Source organism: Ornithorhynchus anatinus, chromosome 3, assembly GCF_004115215.2.
Source record: "Ornithorhynchus anatinus isolate Pmale09 chromosome 3, mOrnAna1.pri.v4, whole genome shotgun sequence".
In the NCBI taxonomy this organism is placed as follows: Eukaryota; Metazoa; Chordata; class Mammalia; order Monotremata; family Ornithorhynchidae; genus Ornithorhynchus; species Ornithorhynchus anatinus.
The window spans coordinates 18,878,142-18,891,613 of record NC_041730.1 but is presented as its reverse complement, the minus strand read 5'-3'; the positions used below and the strand labels follow the sequence as shown (position 1 = coordinate 18,891,613).

At 53.4% G+C, this 13,472-nt stretch overlaps 1 protein-coding gene across 6 annotated transcripts; it reads right to left on the bottom strand.

The window, feature by feature from the left end:
* Window positions 1-1,209: 1,209 nt before the first annotated feature.
* LOC114810122 (glycine N-acyltransferase-like) lies at window positions 1,210-13,472 on the bottom strand. Of its 6 annotated transcripts, none has more exons than XM_029060068.1 (6): window positions 13,246-13,472; window positions 7,571-7,746; window positions 5,802-5,909; window positions 4,883-5,009; window positions 3,726-3,909; window positions 1,210-1,803 (listed from the first exon to the last, which is right to left on the bottom strand). In XM_029060068.1, exons 2-6 carry the CDS (start codon window positions 7,688-7,690, stop codon window positions 1,389-1,391), a joined length of 954 nt encoding a protein of 317 aa, XP_028915901.1. In that variant the 5' UTR covers window positions 7,691-7,746; window positions 13,246-13,472; the 3' UTR covers window positions 1,210-1,388. The 6 variants fall into 6 exon arrangements, with proteins under 6 accessions (XP_028915901.1, XP_028915902.1, XP_028915903.1 ...); XM_029060069.1 differs by lacking the exon at window positions 13,246-13,472 and adding an exon at window positions 11,742-11,779; XM_029060070.1 differs by lacking the exon at window positions 13,246-13,472 and adding an exon at window positions 11,705-11,739.

Sequence of the window (13,472 nt, the reverse complement as noted above, 5' to 3'; positions counted from 1 at the left end):
GAAGTAGTAGCTGGGGAAAACAGAAATGAATCCGGGGTGACTTTTCAGAGAAGAAATGAGTTCAGAAAGGCTTTCAAGATGGAGGGAACCGTGGCCTGGAGGATTTACGGGGGAGGGAGTTCCAGGAAAGGGGACGGTGCTGACGGAGTCTCCCTTCAGGAAAGGTGGGATGCCAACGTCCTGAAATCTCCGGAGTCGCTCACGGTGACAGAGGCCTAGGAATGTAAGGAGAACCTTTCGCAGCTTGTGGTGTACCGGGGAGTTGCTTCGGGTTGATGCCCCACACGCTCGTTTCTTTTGGAAGACCTGGTTGTGAGCCAGCCAGGGATTCAGGAGTGTTTTCAGGAAGAGAAAAGACCGCAAGTTTCCCCGGCAGCTCCTCCCTTAGAGGGGCCCTGCTCCGAGGGCAGATCTACCAGCTCTACTGATCTCTCCCAGATAGTACGGTGCCCGGATCGTGCTAGATAAAAGCACTTGGATTTTCCCCCTTTTTTCACCCCTCAGCACTCACATATATCTCTTTAATTTGTTCATATTAATGTCCATCTTCCCCTCTAGACTGTAAACTTGTGTCTATTGTTTATTGTGCTTAGTACAGTGCTCTGCACACAGCAGTGCCCAATACGTACGATGGATTGAATACCGTCAACTGACGGATGGATGGTGCGAATAGATCTCCAACCCTCTCTGGAGTCACACCCTCTTACAGCAGCTCCTCTAATGCCAACCTTCTCCCTGTACCTCGATCTCATGGATCTCACCGCCGACCTCTAGCCCACATCCTACCTCTGCCCTGCCACGCCCTCCCGCGATTACTCTCCCCGAACTTCAGAGCCTTATTGAAGGCCCGTCTCCTCCGAGAGGCCTTCCCTGACTAAGCCTTCCTTTCCTCGTCTCCCCTCCCTTCTGTGCCGCCCTGATTTGCTCCCTTTATTCATCCCCCCCTCCCAGTCCAATGGCACTTCTGTCCTTCTCTGTGATTTTATTCATTTTAATGTCTATCTCCCCATCTAGACTGTAAGCTCGCTGTGGGCAGGGAACGCGCCTGCTATATCGTACTCGCCCGAGTGCTCGATACAGTGCTCTGCACCCAGTGAGCGCTCAGTCAATACGATCGCCCGACAGAGAAGAGCGAGATGCCTTCCCTGCTTCCAACCGCCACCCCTTGGTGGATGGCGGGGTTATAAAAGTTCAACATCTCTGCCCAGATCTTTGAATATTCCCAGTGCTCAAGCTTTATTCGGCCTTTTCCCGAATGGTCAAGTACAAGAAAGGCAGTGTTAAGTTGGTCAGTCCGTCCACACCTCCAGACCCCGCCGCCAGCCCCGAGCCTCGTTCCTCGCACTCTTTCCCCTCCCCGTCCTCAACACACCCACAGGAACTGCTCCTCAGCGGGAGCTTGCAAGTGGCACGCAGTTCCACTGGTGCCAGCCACAGGGAATGGATACGCTCCCAAGGCTCTGGCACAGCCTGTGCATGTAGGGATTGTCTCGGGCCACATGAGAGTAGAGCGGGAAGCCTCGGGGAAGGAGCGCTTGAGTCTGGCGATAGACGATGTGCGCGACGAACCCCTTGTTGCGGTACTCGGCCAGGGTGCCCCCCATCCGCAACTCTCCCGTCTGATCCATAAGACTCCAAGAGACCGGGGTCCCCTCGGGCCCGCGCAGGCAGAAGCTGGGGAAATGGCGGATGCAGCGCCGGATGAATCTCAGGCTCCTCTCGTTCCCACCGAAACCCCACAGCCCGTTCACCAGTCCCGCGTTGTCGACCTCCATGGCCGAGAGCTTAAACGTCTCATCGTCGCTGCGGGGGAGAGGAGGAAACCGTGTTCACGGACCCGGCGGGAAAGGGGGTGGACCCAGACGGACGGAGCGACACGGACGAGCCCGTGTCCGATGGCTGGTGATCCCTCCCTCGGGGAGGGATGCCGAGTCAGGTGGGGGGAGGGGGTTGCCCTGAGTCTGCCAAGGCTTGCGGGAATCTTGGGGCCGTATTGGAAGGAGAAGAACCCTGAGAAGCAGCGTGGCCTAGTGGACAGAACATGGACCTTCCTCCTCTCTCGCCCCACTCCAGTCTATTCTTCACTCCGCTGCCCGGCTCATCTTCCCGCAGAAACGATCTGGGCCTGTCACTCCCCTTCTTAAACAACTCCAGTGGTTGCCTATCGACCTCCGCTCCAAACAGAAACTCCTCACTCTGGGCTTCGAGGCTCTACACCACCTCGCCCCTTCCTACCTCTCCTCCCTTCTCTCTTTCCACCGCCCACCCCGCACGCTCCGCTCCTCCGCCGCCCACCTCCTCGCCGTCCCCCGGTCTCGCCCGTCCCGCCGTCGACCCCCGGGCCGCGTCCTCCCGCGGTCCCGGAACGCCCTCCCTCCTCACCTCCGCCAAACGGATTCTCTTCCCCTCTTCAAAACCCTACTTAAAACTCACCTCCTCCGAGAGGCCTTCCCGGACGGAGCTCCCCTTCTCCCTCTACTCCCTCTACCACCCCCCCTTCACCTCTCCGCAGCTTAACCCTCTTCTCCCCCCATCTCCCTCCGCTCCTCTCCCTCTCCCTTCCCATCGCCTCGGCACCGTACTCGTCCGCTCGACTGTATATATTTTCATCACCCTATTTATTTTGTTAATGAAATGTACATCGCCTCGATTCTATTTAGTTGCCGTCATTTTTAAGAGATGTTCTTCCCCTTGACTATTTATTGCCATCGTTCTCGTCTGTCCGTCTCCCCCGATCAGACCGTGAGCCCGTCAGACGGGGGGGACCGTCTCCATCTGTTGCCGACTGGTTCATTCCAAGCGCTTAGTACAGTGCTCTGCACGTAGTAAGCGCTCAATAAATACTATTGAATGAATGAATGCATGGACCTGGGGGATCAGAAGGATCTGGGTTCTATTCTTGGGCAAGTCACTTCGCTTTTCTGTGCCTCAGTTACCTCATTTGTAAAATGGGAATTGAGACTGTGAGCCCTACGTGGGACAGGGACTGTGTGCGACTGATTATCTCGTACCTATCCCAGCACTTAGTACAGTGCCTAACAAATACCATCATTAGTATTATTATTATTATAGCCACCCAAGTGAAAGGAACTTAGGAATCTCTGCAGTTCGGTAATATCTTCACCCTAAGATTCTTGGTACTCAGACTGCCCGAGGAGAAAGAGTATATACCAGTGGTAGAATATAAATATATATATATACCTATGGATAGAGTATAAAGGAAATAATAGCATTAAACGCTTACTATGTGTCAAGCACTATTCTAAGCACTGGGACAGATTCATTCATTCATTCAATAGTATTTATTGAGCACTCATGCCGTGCAGAGCACTGTACTAAGCGCTTGGAATGTACCATTTGGCAACAGATAGAGACCATCCCTGCCCGGTGATGGGCCCACAGTCTAAACGGGAGAGACAGACAGCAAAGCAAAACGGAACAAAACGAAAACAAGACGACAACATCATCAAGACCGATGCGAGGTCATCGGGTTGGACACCGTCCCTGTCTCTGCATGGGGGTCACGGCCGAGGTAGGAGGGAGTAAGACGGAACCGCCATTTTACAGATGTGGAAACTGAGGCCCAGAGAAGTGAATCGATTGCCCAAGGTCACACAGCAGAGTCAGGATTAGAACCCAGGTCCTCTGACTCCCAGGCCTCCGCTCTTGCCGCTAGGCCACGCTGCTTTTCACTAGGTCACACTGCTTGACGTTCCAACACTCACATTTCCTTCTTGGGTCTCGAGGTTTTGAGCGGTAACTTGTTGGCATGATCCCTCTGGAGCAAGGAAGGGGCCAGCCTCTGCAGGGTCTCTGGGTTGACATAGAGGATGGTGTCTGTGGTCTGCACTTGGACTGACTTAGAGGCTGCAACTTCTCTGATCACCTTCTCCAGTCCGGGCTGTAACCCTGGTGGGGAAAGAGAAGAGGACCTAATCCAACGCTCGGCCCTAAAATCCCTTCCAAGTGAGAAGCTGGTCAATGACATTCTTATTCTTATTACTATTACTAACACTATGGTACTCGTTAAGCGCTCACTCTGGGTTCTAAATGCTGGGGTGGAGACAAAGTTAATAATAATGACGGTGTTTGTTAAGTGCTTACTCTGTGCCAGGCACTGTTCTAAGCGCCGGGTTAGGTAATCAGGTTGTCAGGTTGTCCCACGTGGGGCTCACAGTCTTCATCCCCATTTTACAGACGAGGGAACTGAGGCACAGAGAAGTTAGGGGACTTGCCCAAGGTCACACAGCAGACAAGTGGCAGAAGCGGGATTAGAACTCATGTTCTCTGACACACACACCCCCCCCCCCCAAGTCCATGTTCTTTCCATGAAGCCACGCTGCTTCTTTAACTCCTCTAATCAGGTTGGACAGAGTCCCCGTCCCACATGGGGCTCACACGCTTATCCCCATTTTACAGATGAGGTAAATGAAGCACAGAGAAGCCAAGTGACCCAGTCTCTGTCCCACACGGGGTTACGCTCCATCTGTTCTCCCTCCCCCTTAGACCTGTGAGCCCCATGTAGGACGGGGACCGTGTCCAACGTGATTAACTTGTATCTACCCCAGCGCTCGGAACATAGTAGGTGCTTAACAAAGACCATTATTTTATTATTATTAATAATAATAAGGAGGGAGAACAGGTGTTGAATCCTCATTTTACAGAGGAGGAAACTGAGGCCCAGAGAAGTGAAGGGACGTGCCCGAGGTCACACAGCTGGCAAGAGGCAGAGCCACAGCTCCTCGCCGGTCGTTCGGAACCGGAGGAGCTTCCCCACCTGAAGCCGGGCGGGCCGGCTAACCGCTTCTGGAGGTCGAAATATGACGTCGGTAACTGACTTCCGGAGAGTTCTCCCACAGCCCGTTCTGAGAGCCCGGGTTACCTTGGATCTGTAGATGCTGCTTCCAGTTGATGGTCCCTGGCGACGCCAGGGCTTCTCGACAAGTCTCCAGGTCCTTGGAGTAGATTAGGTAAGTGTTCGTGTAGTGGTCTAAGTCGTCGGTCATCTCCTGGGTTAGGTGGGGAAGGGGGAAGAATGGCGAAAGTTTTCATTCATTCAATCCATTCCAAGCGCTTAGTACAGTGCTCTGCACATAGTGAGTGCTCCATAAATACTATTGAATGAACGAATCCTATTTATTGAGCGCTCACTGGGTGCAGAGCACTGTACTAAGCACCGGCCGTGACCGGCGCTGTCGTTGCCAGGCCGGGGAGGCGATATCCCGCGGCAGAATCAATCCATCCATCAACGGTATTTATGGAGCGCTCTCGATGCGCGCACGTGTCCAGAAGCCCATCCGAGTCCCCCCAGACCTAGAGAATATTCATTCGATCAGATTCCAGTCGATCGTATTTACCGAGCGCTTACTGCGGGGCGAGCACCGTACTAAGCGCTTGGGAGAGTACAATGTAACAATAAACAGACACATTCCCTGCCCACAACAAGTTTACGGTCTAGAGGGGAGTCTAGCTTACAGTCTAGAATAGCTCCCGGGGGTAAGGAGGGAGGGGAGACCCCCCCCCCCCCAGACCCCTCTTTGCTCCAGAGCCATGGCATCACCCTTCCCCGTTCTCACTCTCCGCGGCGTCGCCGCCGTGCCCTGCTGCGGAAGGAGGCTGGGCACGTTCCTCCTCCTCCTCCTCCAGCCGGGGCACCCTGAGGCCTCTCTCGTTCGGTTCGGCGTCGGTAGTTGAGCCCGGCCCGACCCGGGACCGGTCAGTCCTCTTCGATCCCTTGGCCGAGAAATTGGATGATCGGGGCAGGTGAGGAGGACTGGGGGGGGGCACCTCGGGTAACCTACCTGCTCCGGGGGGCGAACGATGACGGTGTTGAAATCCGGCCACCTGTCCACCAGAGCTTCCAGCTTAAAGGGGTTCCCCCGATTCACGTGGTACACGGTGCCGTAGACCTGCACGGCATCGGAGAAGCGGCGCGGCTTAGCGGAAAGAGCACGGCCTTGGGAGTCGGAGGCCGTGGGTTGTGATCCCTGCTCCGCCGCTTGTCTGCTGTGTGACCTCGGTCAAGTCACGTCACTTCTCTGGGCCTAAATGATCTCATCTGTAAAGTGGGGATCGACCGCGAGCCCCCCCGTGGGACATGGACCGTGTTCAATCTGATCAGCCTGTATATACCCAGCGCTTAGTACAGCGTCCGGCACACCGTACGTGCTTAACACGTGCCATAAAAGTCACGTCTATCATTATTATGGTTATTGTTATTTTTCCACTGGACCGGCACAGACATCACTGATAATTATTCACTGCCAAACAGGTGTCTTCCGGTTCCCTTAGGCCCGGTGGAAAAAGCGTACGACCTGGTGTCGGGAGACCCAGGTTCCGCTCGCTTCGCCTCTCTGTACCTCAGTTTCCTCGACTGTAAAATCGGAGGAGATACCTGCTCTAGACGGTGAGTCCCACGTGAGCCGGGAATTGTGTCCGATCTGATTATCTCGTACATCCCATCAAACGGCCCGGTGCTTGGCACAAGGTAAATGTTTAATAGATGCTACTACTGGGAATAACCTCCCTATTTCCCAACCGCAGAAAAATATCACCGAGTGGGGTTGAAGTTTCTCAGCGACCGCAGAGGCTTGAAGAGGGAAAAAACAACAACAGAGAGATGGCATCTATCTCCAAGCCCGGATGTAATCCAGCTGATTCCGTGGCTATCCCGAGGTGGGATGTGAAGTTTAAGGATTTTACCCATTTTAATCATGTTTTTCATATTATCATTAAAGTAAACAAACCCCCAGAATTTGATTTTCAAACATTATAATAAGAATAATGTTGGTATTTGTTAAGCGCTTACTATGTGCAGAGCACTGTTCTGACCGCTGGGGTGGATACAGGGTAATTATGTTGTCCTACCATCTTAATCCCCATCTTCCAGACGAGGTAACCGAGGCCCAGAGAAGTGAAGTGACTTGCCCACAGTCACACGGGTGACAAGTGGCAGAGCGGGCATTCGAACCCATGACCTCCGACTCCAAGACTGGGCTCTTTCCACTGAGCCACACTGCTTATTATGGATTTCCTCTAGCACAACGACGCGGGCACCCGTTTTTATAAGAAGAACCTTTTGTAAAGAGTCCAGCATTTTGTCTGGTACCTGATCCCCGAGGTCAGTTTTGGCTTATCGCTTTGGTGACTGTGAGCCCCATGTAGGACAGGGACTGTATCCAATTCTCATATTAACTCCAGGGCTTAGGAGAGTTATGGGCCCACATTAGGCTCACAGTCACCCAATAAGCGATGAGCCAAAACTGACCTTGGGGATCAGGTACCTGAGAAAATACTGGACTCTTCACAGAACGTTAAGTTCATTAAAAAAAAAAAAAGTGTGTACATATCTCCATTTCTTTTATCGACCCCAGTGCTTAGTACAGTTCTAATCCCAGGCTAAGCACTTAACGAATGCCACAGCTCTTCTTCTCATTAGCGTCATCTTTCTCAATCCATCAGTGGTATTCATCGAGCTCTTCCGAAGTGCGGAGCAGTGTACTGAGCACTTGGGAGAGTGCAGGGAAACAGAATTAGCAGACACGTTTCTCATGAAATATAGAGTGCTCACCTCCAAACCAAGCTGGGGATCTTGTTCAGATTGGGCTCTCACCTTGAGGGATTCGGGGATGCCCTTCTGCAGAGATCTCTGCAGGGCCTGCAGCATCAGCGGGGTGCGGACCAGCAGCATTCTGAGCGCCGGGTGACTCGATCTCTCCAACCTCTCCACTGGAAACCACCTGGAAGCTGGAGAGGGCGGAAGGCCGGAGGGAGGCAGAGACAAAGACAGAAGGATAAACATGGAACGGTAACCGGCAAATCCTGGAGGTGATTCTTGTTGGATCCTTTGATAATAATAATAGTGATTATGGTATTTGTTAAGAGCTTATGGGCCACGTTCTAATAATAAGGTTATCTTTACAGCTTCGGATACTCATTTCTCATATGGCAACGTCAGCGACCGGAGGTCCCGAAGCCTTTGTTCCGGCCACGTCGTAAACACCCGCAGTGCTCTGAGACATCATCCGCTCTTCCCCAGTAGCTCTTTGAGTGCCTTCCGACCTGAGGGGCTCATTTTCCAGCACTGTATCTGAAGTCTTTCTGGTACGTGTATCCATAGAGTTTTTTGGTAAAATACAATTTTTCTCTCTTGGGATCGATAATCAACGATAAAGGAACCAGTAGTCAAGAAATATGCCGAAGATTGATGTTAGGGAGACTTGCTATGCAGAGCCTGGATAGAGTCGTGGAAAGTGCCGATGTAACAGTTGCCACAGAAATACAAATGATCAACTCTGTGGTGTTTCCGGTGACAATGGTTGGTTCTGAAAGCCGGACAGTGAAAACATAGGTCAGGAAGAACATCGATTCTTTGGATATGTGGTGTTGGAGAAGGCTTCTGCGAATGCCGTGGACCGCCTGAAAAACAGACTAATGGATTTTGGAGCAAATTGAGTCAAAGTGGTCTTTGGAAGGCCAAATGACTCCATGTAGATTAGCATATTTTGGACGTATAATCAGGAGGATTAATTCTCTGGAGAAGACGATAATCCTAGAGAAAGTCCAGGGAAAACGTGGAAGAGGCAGCTGGATGGATAGAGACCATAACAACGAAAATGGAAGAGCTGTTGGAAAGGTTGTGGATTAAGACAGGGGACAGGACATTCTGAGACAGGACATTCTGGAGCAAGTATACCCATGGTGTCGCTATGAATTGGAAATGACTCGATGGCACTTGTTAATAATAATGATCCTATGTGCCAAGCACTGTACTAAGCGCTGGGTGGATACAAACAAATCAGGTTGGACACAGTCCCTATTCTACAGGGGGCTCACAGTCTCGATCCCCGTCTCCCCCATCCTAAAAAAACCCGCTCTCGACCCCACTTCCCCTTCCAGTTATCGCCCTATCTCCCTGCTACCCTTCCTCTCCAAAATCCTAGAACGGGTCGTCTAAATCTCTGCTTAGAATTCCTTAACTCCCATTCTCTCCCGGACCCCCTCCGACCTGGCTTCCGTCCCCTCCGCTCTACCGAGACTGCTCTCCCTAAGGTCACCCGTGACCTCCTCCTTGCCAAATCCAACGGCTCCTACTCCATTCAGATCCTCCTTGACCTCTCTGCTGCCTTTGACGCCGTCGACCGTCCCCTCCTCCTCCACACCTTATCTCGCCTCGGCTTCACGGACTCCGTCCTCTCCCGGTTCTCCTCGTATCTCTCTGGCCGTCCTTCTCGGTCTCCTTCGCGGGCGCCTCCTCCCCCTCCCATCCTTTAACTGTCGGAGTTCCTCAAGGGTCAGTTCTCAGCCCTCTTCTGTTGTCCATCTACACTCACTCCCTCGGTGAACTCATCCGCTCTCACGGCTTCGACTACCATCTCTACGCAGATGACACGCAGATCTACATCTCCGCCCCTGTCCTCTCCGCCTCCCTTCGGGCTCGCATCTCCTCCCGCCTCCGGGACGTCTCCACCTGGATGTCGGCCCGCCACCTAAAACTCGACATGAGCAAGACCGAGCTCCTCCTCTTCCCTCCCGAGCCCGGTCCTCTCCCAGACTTCCCTTCTCTCTTTCTACCTCTCCTCCCTTCTCTCTTTCCACCGCCCACCCCCGCACGCTCCGCTCCTCCGCCGCCCACCTCTCGCCCGTCCCTCGGTCGCGGCCGTCCCGCCGTCGACCCCGGGCCACGTCCTCCCGCGGCCCCGGAACGCCCTCCCTCCTCACCTCCGCCAAACCGATTCTCTTCCCCTCTTCAAAACCCTACTTAAAACTCACCTCCTCCGAGAGGCCTTCCCGGACCGAGCTCCCCTTCTCCCTCTACTCCTCTACCACCCCCCCTTCACCTCTCCGCAGCTGAACCCTCTTTTCCCCCCATCTCCTCTGCTCCTCCCCCTCTCCCTTGCCATCCCCTCAGCCCTGTACCCGTCTGCTCAACTGTATATATTTTCTTTACCCTACTTATTTTGTTAATGAATTGTACATCGCCTCGATTCTATTTAGTTGCCATCGTTCTTACGAGATGCTCTTCTCCTCGACTCTATTTATTGCCATCGTTCTCGTCTGTCCGTCTCCCCCGATCAGACCGTAAGCCCGTCAGACGGCAGGGACCGTCTCTATGTGTTGCCGACTTGTTCATTCCAAGCGCTCAGTACAGTGCTCTGCACATAGTAAGCGCTCAATAAATACTATTGAATGAATGAATGAATGAATGAAACTTCCCTATCACCGTGGACGGCACTGCCATCCTTCCCGTCTCTCGGGTCCGCGATCTCGATGTCGTCCTCGACTCCTCTCTCTCGTTCACCCCACGCATCCTATCCGTCACCGAGACCTGCCGGTTTCCACCCTTTACGATATCGCCCAAGGATCCGCCCTTTTCTCTCCACCCCGAACGGCTACCTTACCGCTACGGGCTCTCGTTATATTCCGGCTAGACTACCGTGTCGGCCTTCTCTGACCTCCCTTCCTCCTCTCTCGCCCCTCTTCCAGGCTATTCTTCACTCCGCTGCCCGGCTCATCTTCCCGCCAGAAACGATCTGGGCACGTCACTCCCCTTTCTTAAACAACTCCGGTGGTTGCCTAATCGACCTCCGCTCCAAACAAAAACTCCTCACTCTAGGCTTCGAGGCTCTCCATCACCTCGCCCCTTCCTACCTCTCCTCCCTTCTCTCTTTCCACCGCCCACCCCGCACCCTCCGCTCCTCCGCCGCCCACCTCCTCGCCCTCCCTCGGTCTCGCCCGTCCCGCCCTCGATCCCCGGGCCCAGTCCTCCCGCGGTTCCGGAACGCCCTCCCTCCTCACCTCCGCCAAACTGATTCTCTTCCCCTCTTCAAAACCCTACTTAAAACTCGCCTCCTCCGAGAGGCCTTCCCGGACCGAGCTCCCCTTCTCCCTCTACTCCCTCTACCGCCCCCCCCCTTCACCTCTCCGCAGCTTAACCCTCTTTTCCCCGCATCTTGCTTAGTACAGTGCCTGGCGGATAATAAACAGATAGTTTAACAAATACCATAATTAGTCAATGACTTCTATTCTCCATCCACACCCACCCCCGTGGCTTCAACTAATCACCTTTAGGCGAATGATACCCAAATCTACATCTCCAACCCTGATCTCTCTCTCCCTCCCTGCAGCCTCGCATTTCCTCTTTCCTTCAAGACATCTCTCCTCGGATGTCCTTTCATTCATTCATTCATTCAATAGTATTTATTGAGCGCTTACTATAATAATGTTGGTATTTGTTAAGCGCTTACTATGTGCCGAGCACTGTTCTAAGCGCTGGGCACTGTTCTACTATGTGCAGAGCACTGTACTAAGCGCTTGGAATGAACAAGTCGGCAACAGGTAGAGACGGTCCCTGCCGTTTGAAGGGCTTACGGTCTAATCGGGCGATGTCCTCCCATCACCTCAAGCTTAACGTGCCCAAAACAGAAGTCCTCATCTTCGCACCCAAACCTCGTCCTCCCCGTGACTTTCTCGTCACTGTAGATGCACCCCCATCCTTCCCGTCTCGCAAGCTGGTGACCTCGACATTATCCTTGAATCCTCGCTCTCGTTTAACCCACGTGTTCTCCCCGCCGCTAAACCCTGTCAGTCCCACCTTCACAACGTCGCTAAAATCCACGCTACCCTCTCCACACAAACCGCTACTATGTTAATACAGTCGCTCATCCTATCCCGCCTGGATTATTGCATCAGCCTCCTTGCTGACCTCCCAGCCTCCTGTCTCTCCCCGCTCCAGTCCGTACTTCACTCTGCTGCCCGGATCACTCTTCTACAAAATTGTTCAGGACACGTCACCCCACTCCTCAAAAAAACTCCTGTGGTTGCCCTTCCACCTCTGCATCGGACAAAAGATCCTCACCATTGGCTTTAAAGCAGTCCGTCATCTTGCCCCCTCCCACCTTGCCTCGCTACTCTCCTTCTCCAACCCAGCCCGCACGCTGTGCTCCTCTAAGGCCAACCTTCTCACTGTGCCTGGATCTCATCTATCATTCCACCCACCCGTCATCCATGTCCTGCCTCTGGCCTGGTACACTATCCCTTCTCAGATCTGACAGACGATGACTCTTCCCCCTTCGAAGCCTTAGTGAAGGCACATCTCCTCCAGGAAGCCTTCCCTGACTGAGCCCCCCCTTTCCTCTTCTCCCACTCCTTTCTGGGTTGCCCTGACTTGCTCCCTCTTTTCTTCCCCTCCTCCCAGCCTCACGGCACTTGAGTACGTGTCTGTAATTTATTCATCTGCACTGATATCTGTCTCCCCCTGAGAGTGTAAGCTCGCTGTGGGCAGGGAATGTGCTGTTTATTCTTGCACTGTACTCTCCCAAGTGCTTGGTACAGTGCTCTGCACACAGTAAGAGCTCAATAGAGACGATCGAATGAATGAATGAGTGAATGATGTTCCCCTTGCTCAGTGTCCTGGCCCTGTGCTTGTGTGGCGCTCCTTCGAACCGCCTCCTGTCATGGCACATGTGCTGTGTAAAATAAGATCATCACACAGAGTTCGCTCAAGCTACTGAACGCACAGTACTTCTCGGGCGGCGGGCAGGACCCCCATCGCCCGCCCTCTCCCTCGCTCCAGAGTCTTTAGGTTTCTCTTCCAGGTGCCTGTTCCCACTGCCACTCCCCCTCTTACCTCACCTCCCTTCGCTCCTTCTACACTCTGCTCCTCTGCTGCCGCTAACCTCCTCAACGAGCCTCGTTCTCATCTGTCCCACCATCGACCCCCGGCCCACATCCTACCTCTGGCCCGGAACGCCCTCCCTCCTCACACCCCCCAAACTAGCCCACTTCCCCCCTTCAAAGCCCTGCGGAAAGCTCCCCTCCTCCAGGAGGCCTTCCCAGACTGAGCCCCTTTTTTCTCTGCCCTTCCTCCCCTTCCCATCGCCCCTACTCCCTCCCTCCCCACAGAACCTGTGTATATATGTGCATATTTATTATTCGATTGATTTTATTAATGATGTGTATATATCTAAATTCTTTTCATTTATATCGATGCTTGTCTACTTGTTTGGTTTTGTTGTCTCTCTCCCCTCTTCTAGACTGAGCCCATTGTTGGGTAGGGATTGTCTCTGTTGCTGAACTGCACTTTCCAAGCGCTTAGTACACTGCTCTGCACCCGGTAAGCGCTCAATAAATACGATTTAATGAATGAATGAATGAATGAACTCAGATACCTCCACTGCCACCAGCCCCTGTCACCTCCTTCATTCCCCTCGCAGACGTGTGCCATGAGGGGGTCTTCCGACTCACCTCTCGAAGCCGACCCTCTTCCCGCTCTACCGTTCGGAGAGGGGCGAGCGAGCTGGACGCTGGGAGAACGAAGCCCGCACCTCGGAAAGAATCCCAATTCCTCAGGGGAAGAGCCGGCCTCTCTCCCAGTTCCCGCAGGGAACGGAGGAAGGGGAGAGAGATCAGAGCAAGCGGAACTCCTCCGGGTGGGGAAGCTAGATTCTCTCTGGGAATAAGATCTTCCAGGA